Genomic DNA, 12,883 nt, shown 5'->3' on the forward strand with positions numbered 1-12,883 from the left:
GACCTTTAAGATCGAGTCCAACCATTAACCTAGCACTGCCAAGTCCACCACTAAACCATGTCCCTAAGCACCACGTCTACACGTCTTTTAAATACCTCCAGGGATGGGGACTCAACCACTTCCCTGGGCAGCCTGTTCCAATGCTTGACAACCCTTTTGGCGAAGAAATTTTTCCTGATATCCAATCTAAACCTCCCCTAGCACAACTTGAGGCCATTTCCTCTTGTCCTATTGCTTGTTACTTGGGAGAAGAGACCGACACCCACCTCACTACAACCTCCTTTCAGGTAGTTGTAGAGCGTGATAAGGTCTCCCCTCAGCCTCCTTTTCTCCAGGCTAAACAACCCCAGTTCCCTCAGCCGCTCCTCACAAGACTTGTTCTCCAGACCCTTCACCAGCTTCGTTGCCCTTCTCTGGACACGCTCCAGCACCTCAATGTCCCTCTTGTAGTGAGGGGCCCAAAACTGAACACAGTATTCGAGGTGCGGCCTCACCAGTGCCAAGTACAGGGGCACGATCACTTCCCTACTCCTGCTGGCCACACTATTTCTGATACAGGCCAGGATGCCATTGGCCTTCTTGGCCACCTGGGCACACTGCTGGCTCATGTTCAGCTGGCTGTCGACCAGCACCCCCAGGTCCTTTTCCGACAGGCAGCTTTCCAGCCACTCTTCCCCAAGCCTGTAGCGCTGCATGGGGTTGTTGTGGCCAAAGTGCAGGACCCGGCCCTTAGCCTTGTTGAACCTCATACAATTGGCCTCGGCCCATCGACCCAGCCTGTCCAGGTCCCTCTGCAGAGCCTTCCTACCCTCGAGCAGATCAACACTCCCGCCCGACTTGGTGTCATCTGCAAACTTACTGAGGGAGCACTCAATCCCCTCATCCATATCATTGATAAAGATACTAAACAGAACTGGCCCCAATACTGAGCCCTGGGGAACACCACTTGTGACCAGCCGCCAACTAGATTTAACTCCATTCACTACAACTCTTTGGGCCTGGCCGTCCAGCCAGTGTTTTACCCAGCGAAGAGTACGTCCGTCCAAGCCATGAGCAGCCAGTTTCTCCAGGAGAATGCTGTGGGAAACGGTGTCAAAGGCTTTACTAAAATCTAGGTAGACCACATCCACAGCCTTTCCCTCATCCACTAAGCTGGTCACCTTGCCATAGAAGGAGATCAGGTTAGTCAAGCAGGACCTGCCTTTCATAAACCCATGCTGACTGGGCCTGATCACCTGGTTGTCCTGTATGTGCCGCATGATGACACTCAAGATGATCTGCTCCATAACCTTCCCTGGCACCGAGGTCAAACTGACAAGCCTGTAGTTCCCCGGATCCTCCTTCTGGCCCTTCTTGTAGATGAGCGTCACTTCTGCTAACTTCTAGTCAACTGGCACCTCCCCAGTTAGCCAGGACTGCTGGTAAAGGATTGAAAGTGGCTCAGTGAGCACTTCCATCAGCTCCCTCAGTACCCTTGGGTGGATTCCATCCAGCCCTGTAGACTTCTGTGTGTCTAAGTGGTGTAGCAAGTCACTAACCATTTCCCTTTGGATCATGGGGGCTTCATTCTGCTCCCTGTCCCTGTCTTCCAGCTCAGGGGGCTGGGTACCCATAGAACAACTGGTCTTACTACTAAAGACTGAGGCAAAGAAGGCATTAAGTACCCCGGCCTTTTCCTCATCCTTTGTCACTATGTTTCCCTCCGCATCCAAATGATGATTTAAAACAGGTCTAAATGAATAGTTTATATGATCTTCGATTTTAGACTCGATACACACTTACAATCTGTCTTTACATTGTGGTTTATCCCAAGTGACTGGGCTCCCGTGGCTTAGCAAGTTGTTTCTTACCAGCTGATGAGTGCAAACTGACTACATACGCGCGTAACACTTCCATCTGAGAAGTAAAATTGATGATTTGAAGTTAGCATAGCTCTAAGTTTTTCTACTGCTGTGAAACATCCAGATCGAAACTGCCTTCATTGTTTAAATTAACCTCTTTTACTTTGCAATTAGGACTGGAGATGAGGGTGTATATGATCACTTCCCGTCATTCAAAAAAAAAAGCACTCGGTTATTAAGCTATGAAAAATTGTGCATTTGCAATTGCTGAGCCATAACTTTACAAATATCTTCTGAGTTTGACCACTGGAATTTAAAGTGCAATGCTCAATTTCATACCACTTCAGAAGCCAAATTACCATGTAATCTGTGAGCACTGCTTGAAAATATCCTGACAATAGCACCTGGAATAGGGCATCACAGAGAAGGTAACCAGGCAGCTTTTGCAGACCTGGCTTCTGACTCAGATTTGATCTGCAGTCTGAACGTGATTAAAACTTGAGTTTAAAAAAAAAAGAAAAAAGAAAAAAGAGTAAATTGAAATTTCCTGCACACAGGTAACCCTGCCTCTGGCCGAGTCCAAGCACTTGCCAAGGCTTCTCTGTAGCATGTTCCAGCCTATTGCTTTCTGAAATACTTCTCTTGTCTTCCTTCTGTGTTGGAGAAAGTCAACCAGTCAAAACTCCTTCCTTACTGTTTTGTTCATTAATCACTATCTTGCTTTGAGGGCCATGCTGAAAGGGAGACATTTCTCATCCGATCACCAAGCCAGGGAAGGAAAATGCCTACAGACAGAGCTGGTGCTTTCCTCCTCTCTTCCAACATCTCACACACAAAGCCCATCGCTAACCGTGCCCAGCCTCTCTGTCAGCAGCAGGGACGCACGGGGTTTTTTCCAGCGTGTGGCTGCAGGGCAGGTTGGCCTCAGCAGAGATGCTGCCCGGAGGCACGGCCATCTCCAGCCACTCGGCTCCATCTCTGTGCCACCCCTCACCATGGCTCCGCTGTACAACCATGGCTGGCCAGGGCTTGTGCATGCTATGAACCAGACCTCTGAAAGAGTCCTGGATAAAAATAACCTTTAACACTACTCCCATTCCCTTCCCCCGCCTCACAAAAGTACTGCTGGATGTACAGTAAAGGATGGAAATATCACAGAAAAAAAAATCAATTAAAAGAAATTCGCAAACCATTGTGTTAGAGCATCTCATTTAGAGCAGCCACTTTTTATCTGTAGGGCAAGTAATTGCAGTACTATCGCAGCAGTAACATCATGCATCAGAGAAGGTGACAACATTTTTAGGGGTATTTATTGTAAACATACTAAATTCAAGACTATACCCCACAAATTAATTTTCAACGGTGACAGAAGTCAGCTGGCTAGAGCTGTTATTGCTAATAGCTAGAAAAGACCCACTTAATCACTTTGCATTTTTATTTGTAGAAGATAAAGAAACATTTCTTTCACTAATAGTTTCATGCTTGTTTCATCTCATTTTATCCAGACTGCAAGATCAGTTTAATTTCATTTGATTGGTTTTCTAAGGATCTTAGAACTACCATATTTTTTATAATCTTGTTATATCCATGAGATAAAAAACAATTATTTGCCCCACCATTTCCCAAATGGGAAACCAAGACAGAAAGAAATCAAGTGACTTGTTCAAGGTCACACTGGGATTCTGTAGCAAAACTGGAGAATTAGAAACCTGAACTCGATTCTGAAAATAGCCATAAAGGGAATTTCCTCACCGAATCAACAGGGATTCTACAGATCTGGACATCTACTGCTAAGTTTTTTTAATAACATAAATAACTGTGGATAGCCCAGCTCTGAATGAACAGATCCTGTTATTTCTCTCAGCTGAAAAAAAAAGGAAATTCTCTTTAATAAATAAAACTAGCCCACCCCCACTACCAGATGGGGGGACCCTGAAGTTTAGCAAAAGCACTTGAAAGTATATCAATTGCTGGTTCTGAAAATTTCAAATAGCAGGTGTGCATCACAGGTGTGTCTCTATGAAGAGGAAAAAAATGGTAATATTCATGTTTTAATTTTTTTCTCCTAAACCTTAGCAGAGCCATAACACAAGTTAAAGAGAAATAGCCATCTCAAAGTTCTGTACGTTCAGGACACGCATTGCTTACGACATTTAACTGTTAAGTGGAGAACTGTTCAGCACTGTGGTATGTCTGGATTTTTCTGTTAGCTTTTATATGAACACAAAAACTCAACCCCCCTCTCCCCACAGATGACGGGGAAAACGACAGTTGCCAATGCAATTTTGTTTGCAACTGTAAGCATTTAACAGCCTCAGGAACTCTGTTTTGCTCCTGTCCAGGCTGGGCTGGAACAAAGCAGGAGCGCACAAACACCACAACAGAAACCTGGAGAGTGAAGCCACCAATTCAAAAGGAGGCGGCTGAGGTTGTGCCATGAATGGGACGTGAATGAACAAAGTAGTATATAGTATAATACCAAGTAGTATATAGTAACAGTAGTATATAGTATTAGCAAGTATATATATGTACCGAACAGCTGCCTTGTTCACTACATTCTGCCCATATGAAGCAAACGTCCTGCAGTGGAAAACAAGATGTGTTTTCCGGAGACAGTTTCAAAAGGGTGTGAGGGTACAGCAGCCATTTATACACACAGAAATATCAACAGTTGCTCATTATGTTAAAACCTGAAAGCTGACCAGACAAGGCGTTTGACCTAGGCCTAGCCTGAACAGTGGAGCTGAAGAGATCCTCTGAACATTTTTGGCAAGTTGGACATTAACAGATGCTTTAGACTTATGCAGTGTTAATGGGAGGAGCAGGTATGTCAAACTAAGTCAGTGGCTGCGTCCAAGCTGCGGTTTCCATCTCTCTCTTCCAAGCTGTGTTGAAGTACATTGGCAGAACAACATTCATCAGGGATGTATCGAATGCTGACCACAGCAGTATTTGTCCTCTGCAAAGAGGATAGGAGCAGAACAGTCAAATCTGCATAAACATCACATTAATAACAGACTGGGTGAAGATTGCATTTTAATATTGAACTCCAGTTGAAGTACCTACTTATTTAAAAGTTCAGAGAAGTTTCTTCAGTTGCTAGTACTGGCAAATATTTCAGTACCCACTCCTAGGGTGGTAAGGCTGTGTGTACAGTACAAAGCCACAGGTCTCAGGCTAGGACCTCATGCTTCTTCCCCTGACTTAGGAGTTAGGGGATCAGTGTTGTAGTCAACACCCAAAGTCATACCACTGAGTTGTGCTTGGGTAAGAGCTTCGGAAACCAGCCATCACTAGCACATACAAACCCCTACAAACAGAACATTTTAGAGGTCAGAGCAGAGACACTGACTGCTTTTCTGAAGAACAGGCGAGACCACATCTGCTTCTGCTGGTTTCTCTAACACTACAAATCTACCTTAATGATCATTTACACTTCCCTCTTTCAACCTTCCTCTCTCCTCTTATGTAAACATACTATAAATACAGACTTGGCATAAAGCCCATCTATCTACTGCTCAGCTTCCCCCCGATCCTAAAGGTCTTTCTCTGGACAAGCTGTGATTTAGCTCCAAGTTCCTGTAAGCCTGAGCAACTTCTTCCAACTTCCATCAGCACTAATGTGACACATGCCCTTGTGCTACCGATGAGAGACCCGTACCTTGAGAAACCAAATCCAGCATGACTCACATGGACTTCTTTATGGGCATCCTTCTTCTGTGGCTTCCATGAGCCCTTTATGGGTTCTTCAGGGTTTTGGAGGGAACACTGACAAAAGTCACCCTACACTGTACATGCCATCGGACTTTGCCCTGAACAAGACCAAGACCTCTGGCCAGTGTCAGATAATCCGTCACTATAAGCTACTTGTATCCAAGCCAGATATTTATTGCTATTGATCTGCCTGGTCCCAGTGAAAGACTTTTGTTCTCCCAACCCGGGACTTTGACCTCAATTAAGTTATGAATTTCAATCCGATAGACTGCTCCACTTACCCTGCTGCTCTCCCTGACTGGATTAATTAGAATTAGCTAGGCTGGGAGTCACCCCGAGAGCCTCATGGATCATGTTATTTTAATAATAAATAAAGAGACGGCAGCAGCATACAAGGAAGGATTTTGAAAGATTGTTTATCCAAAAGCATCATTCAGAACCTGCCAATACTAATTTCTCCGCGTTTGATTACCTCATTTACTTCTTTTTATTTCTATTCATTAATTGAGTTTTATCTCCCATTACTTCAGCTCCCCAAATGCACCCTTCCTATAAAAGGAACCAGACACATACTTTGCTGTTACAAAGTTTTATTACTGCAGCTCATCAAAAGTATAGTTAGCAGGAATGGAATAGTCATTAAGCATTTAATAATCTAATAGTGCTGAGAAAATATATATGTAATAGGGGAGGGGAAAAGGAAGGGAGAGGGACAAGGCAACCCTGACTATTACCATAAAGTGTGTACTGAGGGCTCTTTATACAGATAGTGTATAATCTGTACACTATTGGCTGGTGGACAAAACTGAGCGTCTTCAAGAAGGTAACATCTAACACTGGAGAAAACGCATATATCCATTAGGATATTTTCTGAAATCACAATAATTCCTTTGGAACAAGCCTAAAATGCATTGAATACCAAAGAAATTTGATTGGTAAGGGGAAGTTTCTGAACTAGTGAGTCGGAGCCTGATAGCTACATTATCCTTATTACTTCTCTTTCCCTATAAAAGCAATTACATACTTGAAGATGTCGGGTTGCCCAGGACTGTACTGAAATGGATTGCCTCGGCCAGCCATGTCACAGACATACTACAGAGTTATTGACCCATAAATGAACACTTATTTGTCACGCTCATTTTAATGTTTAATTGGCTGGAACCGGAGAAACGGATTTAGATGATGGAAGTTTACCAGTTCTTCCAACTCTGGTACCCAGCTTGCAGATAGCCAACTCCTAACCTGAGAACAAACACGGCAGACAACTTCAACGCACCTTCCACCTTCATGTAAGTTCAGGCTTTCATTTTATAAGAAAGCCTTCTCAGGATAGGGTGATTTATTCCAGCCAAGTTGAGCCTCGTCGTAAGAGGACAGAAGACCCATTTTAACACAGGGTGTCTAAGCTGGGACAGCCAATTGGTCTGTTAGATCAACTAGAACGTTACTCCAGGATAGGATTTACTTGTTTTGTTGCAAAAGGGAGCAACTGAGCAGTCTCTCTGTGAGGGGCAGAGGGAGGATGGCACCAGCCTTTGTTTTCCTGTGCAGGCAAGTACTGCCAAGACCTCTGCTACCCCTCACCAGAGGGGATTCCTGTTCACATGGATTTCCAAAAGCCTTTTGATACATCCTCTCACCAAAGGCTATTAAATGATTCTGTCATAGAGCAAGAGGAAAGGTCTTTGCACTGCTTGATAACTGATTACAAAAGTAAAGATTGAATAGGAATAAATGCCCAGTTTGCACAATTGCTGGTGATCGCTGGAGTCTGAAGGATCTGTGCAAGGGCTTGGGTTGTTCAACACACACAAATGAACAGGGGAAGCAGGCTGAGAGTGAAGCATCCAAGTCTGTTAAACCAAAAGCTGACTGTAAAATGCTACAAAAGGATCTCAGAGTGACAGGGTGAAAAAACTGCAGATGAAATTCAGCGCTAATAAACACCAAGCAATGCACAGTGGAAAAAAAAAATCTTTAGTCTAAATCTACAGCGATGGGCTCCGAACAACCTATTACCTCTGCAGAAACAGATAATGAGTTATAATAGACAGCTCTATTATAACACCAGTTCAGTATTCGATGGTAATTAATAAAAGGCAAACAACAAGGAATCATTTGGAAAAAAAAAAAGAGGAAATAAGAAAACATCATTATATTGCTTCATTAAACCTCATATTGCACTTACAGCTTGGGCACTGAGAGAAGTGCTACTCCCTTCATCTGAAAGGAAGTAAGGAAGAACTAGAAATGATTCAAAGGGTGACGAGGAGGAGCAAAGTTACCGAGCAGCTTCCAAATGGGGTAGGATTAAATAGATTGAACTCCTTAGTCTGAAAAAGAAGTGATCAAGGGGAATCAAGGAGGCCAATAAAGTCAAAAGCAGGACAGAGAAGGTAACTGGGGGAACAATTACGGTTTCTCATTACACAAGAACGATGGGGTCTCACATGAAATGATTGTGGCAAGCACAAAGCAAATGCACAGTTAAACTACAGAACTCCCACTGGCATAAAAGGTTGGGAATCCAAAAAGGGATGAGAGAAATTTATCAAAGAAAAATCCAGGAGCGCAAAGATAATACCAATGGTTCAGGAAGCGTCCAAGCCACAGACTCTGGGAAAATATATGAAATTATCACTGTATGCTTACCCTACTCTGTCCTCTAAGCATTCACTCTTTCCTGCCGCTGGAGACACGATACTGAGCTAGAAGGACTCCTGCACTGACAGCTGTTCTTATGGATGCAGAAATGAGATGTACAAGTTGAGAGACAGGAACTTCCCAAATTAGCTTTGCCATTTTGAGTACTGTTTTGTCACTTACAATCCATGAAGCCAAGAAACAGCTATGATCAGCAAAAATCTTATTTAAAATCTAAACAAAATAAGCATAAAGAGTTATTCTCTTGACATCTAAAGTGTTAGAACAATCTTATTTAGGAAAACTAACAAAAGTACTTTACACCAAAGACTGCAAATTCAAGATGCCCCAATGATGCACTCAGAACTTTTTTTTTTCTATTGGTTTTTGTTGTGTGTGGGTTTGTTTTGTTTTGTTTTTTAAAGCAAACTGGAAGAGACAACTGCCGACAACAGATGAATACAAAATTCCATTTGGAAAGTAAAACCAGACTTTCTCATATTGAAAAGTCCTCAGGGAGAAGGCGAGTGGCAGAATTTAACTCCTTCAAAACAGGGAAAGCTTTTTCAAGTGGCTGAACGCAAAAAAAGATGTTCCAGGAACCATCTCTCCTGAGTGAAGAGTAGCTGATTGCTTGGCAGTCTGTTGCTCTGGCAGGGAGAGGTGATGCCAAGGCTATAGGAAATGAAGCAAGGCTAGAGACCATTCCTATGGTGATGAGAGACCATTCCTATGGTGATGCGTTCACCTGAAAAACCAGCTCCACTGCCAACGGTATCCTGTTTTCATTAACCAGACACCTTAATGAGGGACTAAAGTATTTCTAGCAATGACTTCACAAATTACAGGTGTTTTAACACATGCTTATTTCAAAGATGACCCTGGGACCAAGAAACAAAGGGGCATGGGACCATCCCATGTCCCCACAGGGAGGCATTCAAGGTAAGGCTGTTTCCTGCATCTGCAGAGACATATAAAGACAGTAGGGAGTAAGATACCTGTTTCTCCTCTGCACGAGAGCACACAACAGCACCATGGTGCCACCTCACCTACCTCAAAGCCAACTGCTGCTGGCCTCTGTCGACTGTGATCATTGGCAGAGATCGCAGCCATTATACCACAAAATAGCTGTGCTGGTTAGGCATGGAAACAGGCACAAGGCCTTCTGATGCAGAGGGTGGTCACGCTCCCTGAGCTAAAACTATGTGCCTGCCAGACTGCATTCCTCCTGCACCAGCAATGGCCACGGAAAGTGCCTCCCTCTGCACAACTCAGCCCTCAATACAAGGTGATGCCCACAAGCCATGCAATCTCACAGCAATCCACTAAAATGTGCTGCTGTCCTCGGTCCCTGGCTTTAAACCCTACGTTTTGATTACCCTGAATGCAGCTTTAGATTTTGAAGGTAAAGCAACAGAAATCACTGCTAGTTTTTTCAGGACCAGCTCTTGGATTTCACTTTTCAAACACTGGTTTTGCACGTAGCGGTTGAGAGGACCGTGTGGACCCTGAAATTACTGCTGGAACAACACAGAAGCCTGCAGTTGCTTTCTCGGCTGGTGAGCCTGCTTTGCAGGCAATGCTGCACACGCACTGCCTGAGCAAGGGTGCCAACTGCTTTGCTACACCAGCAATGAAGCAATGATTCATATGTCTACAGGGAGCACAAGAAACAAAGACTGTACATGTCAAGCTGGAAGATGGGAAGAAACAATGCAAAAAAGCCCAGCCTGCACAAGCAGAAGGAAACATCTCATCGTCTGTACAACCTACAGTTTGTGTTGATGAGGCTTGAGGTGTCTTCAGAAGCTGAAGAGCAAACCAGGGATAAATCTCTGCATCTCCCAGCATATATTTAGAGCTGCAAATATTTTACAAATGTTTCTGCTGAAAGGGACTTTTCTCCCAGTAGGTAAAATCAGCATCTGCTGAGTGGTGACCATTTAACATTCAACCTGCTGCCAATCTACATTCCACAGAGAGACCCGCAGGAGAGACATGGAGCTGTGCCACTTCTAATAACTGTGTGACTGGCACCATGTCAATGCTTTAATGTAGAAAGCTACCCTCTGTCACTAAGCAGATCTCTCCTTTCTTTTGGCTAATGGCTTTCACACCCATTGGCAACAATGTCAAGACTGAAGGGGTATGAGCCTGCAGAGTCTTCCGAGATCTGCCTGGCAAAGCTGACTACAGAAATATTGAGACAGGGATTGGGGCGGGGGGGTTTTATAAGGAAAGAAGGAAACTATTGTGGTTAATAAATCTGCTCTCATTGCTTTGCTTTTCATCTTTGTTTAGTGTCTTCATCCATTTGCCACTGTACCTTCCTACCGCAGCAATGGGCAATTCAGCAGTTACCTGCGACATCCTTTGCTTGCTGTGAGCATAACTATGCCAAACCCTCTGCAGCAATCATCAGATGCAGGACAGGGTCCCTCCTGGCTTTATAAGCCAGGCTTTTAGTATATTTAGGGGGAAATTTATACTAGGGACATTAACTGCAAGGGCACAAGGCTCAGACATTTTCCTTTTTAATCTCGGCCAGGTTTAGAGAATGGTCATAACACTAGAGTACTTTGGCAGCTGGCATCCTACCTACAAGTGTGTTTGCACCGATCAGCTTGCAACAAAGGTGGTGGGCTGCATGTACACACACACACATATTCACTGGGGAGGGGGAAAGCTGTGTAGATACAGTCTGTGGCCTTTGGTCCTTGGTCAGAACAGTCAAGATGCATACACTGATTTCCTCAACATCTCCCTGCGGATACAGAAAAATGAGGGCATGACCTATATTTGGTGCAGGAGGCAGGGAAGGGATGCATGTTTGTTGAGACCAGCTTCATTTTTAAATGTCTACGCAACGCCTCCAACATGAGGCCTATGCAGAGACTGAAGCAGTTCGTATTCTTGCTGTGAAATCCAAATGAACAAGACTGAAAAGAAAGAAAACAGGCAGTGACGGGCAGGCAAGCAGGCCTGACTTTTCCTTGCTTCTTTTTCTCCTATACAGACACAATCCTTCTAGAGTCAGGCAGGAAAACAGAAAAACCATACAAATAAAACAAAACCAAGAGACCACCAATCTTAGCAATCTTTGACATATCCATAATTTCTACTTCATTTTTAGCTAATGGTGGAAATTAGTCTTTGGATAGTTGATAAAAATCAACCTGTCTCTGCTGGGTTAGTACCATGATCTGTGGCCCAGCGACTACTTCTAGTACAATTGATTTTCCTTTTTGGCAACCAATAGGCCAGTCAATAATAATGTTGTTTGAGAAGGATTGAGTCATGAGGGAGATGAACCCTCCCTGCCATTTATTATGTTTGTATTGTCTCCATTTGAAAAGATTTTTTGTTGTTTTTTTTTTTTTTCCAATGAGGACATGAGTGAAGGTATTACAAGGGGACGGCTACTCCACATCCCTGTCTCCAAAAGCCCTCTGACTCACAAGTGTGTTAGCACGCAAATAGAGAGGAGGGAAGCGGCTGTCTGCTAGAGGTATGTGGCAGAGGACTGGGGAAAAAGACAAGGTGGGGGGGGCAACCACACTCCTCCTGCTACTCTAGATGTCTTGGGGGGGGGTGGGAGTGGGGGGGAGGGGAAGGAAAAAAAAAAGAAAAATCCAGCTAACTCAAAATCACATGCTAACAAGCACGACTTCAGACAGCTGTGCAGCACTGCGTGAATTGGTACAAGATACAGATACAACATTGGCACCAAAGAGCAACCAACTCTCTCTGAAGACAGCACAGACACTAGATGCTTTTCACTGAAATTACTGGTGTATATGAATGAATAAAATAAAATCCACATATAATAGCAACAGATTTCCTAACCTGATGATTTTCAGCTTTGGTTCTCAAGTTTCCTTCTCAAACCCCTAAGGGTCCATGGGTGACCACTGAGAACTTGCTGACAAGCAGTTTAAAGTCTCAATACAGTGATCTGCATCTTTACTAGGAAAGTGAAAGGTCAGCAAATAAAAACTGAAGATCAGTTATAGCTTTTTTCATCCTTGTAATCATAATTATAGTACAATTTTAGCATACACAAGTGATTACCATAACATTGATAAGCTGATTATGCACAATGATGTAGTTTAAAAATAATAAAATATTTAGATACAATTTTAACTCAGCTGCTCTACCACACAGATACGTACACAGCCCTTAATTATCCTGTGTCAAGTGATACAGTTCCACTTACAACTAACGATTTTTTTTTTTTTTTTTTTTTTTTTTTTTTTTAAAAGACTTGTTCACATGGCCAGATAGGCTTGAAAAGCTTTTTCAGAGTAAGCTGATCTGTGGCAACCACTCCAGGATAGTTCCCCACGCATTCCCAAGGGCACGCCCTGAACGCAGATTATTATTTTGGAGTAAAGAGTACCCACAAATGGAACAAAGTGCAGCCACAGCAAGTCCAGGAGGAGAGCCTATGGTCTACTGTTTTGATGTTACAAGTGAGAGATGCTATTTGTCCTTCTCTCTCTCATTGGACAATTACTATACCACGATGCCCTTCATCTTTCTTAAAACAGCACTAGTAATTTGTATACCTGCAATGCTCCCTGCGTAGGATGAGCAATCATGTGGGACCTTTGCACCAGAGCACAGAATCCTCCTTTTCAAGCCGCCTTACTTGCCTTACTCTTGCAGGAGGAAGTGACCAGACT

General features: G+C 43.6%; 1 protein-coding gene across 3 annotated transcripts in view; it reads right to left on the reverse strand.

Annotated features, from left to right (window-relative positions):
- Positions 1-12,883, reverse strand: part of ACBD6 (acyl-CoA binding domain containing 6) — a 91,743-nt gene that overhangs the window by 29,172 nt on the left and 49,688 nt on the right. Inside the window, exon 7 of one of the 3 annotated variants that reach the window (XM_076339690.1) lies at positions 4,666-4,800. The exons of the other annotated variants lie outside the window; for them this stretch is intronic. Coding sequence (XP_076195805.1) covers positions 4,672-4,800 — 129 coding nt within the window. The 3' untranslated portion in view covers positions 4,666-4,671. Of the gene's footprint in view, positions 1-4,665; positions 4,801-12,883 lie in introns of those variants that run through there. 3 annotated transcript variants of the gene reach the window in all.

This window comes from Aptenodytes patagonicus, chromosome 5 (assembly GCF_965638725.1).
Source record: "Aptenodytes patagonicus chromosome 5, bAptPat1.pri.cur, whole genome shotgun sequence".
Taxonomy (NCBI): Eukaryota; Metazoa; Chordata; class Aves; order Sphenisciformes; family Spheniscidae; genus Aptenodytes; species Aptenodytes patagonicus.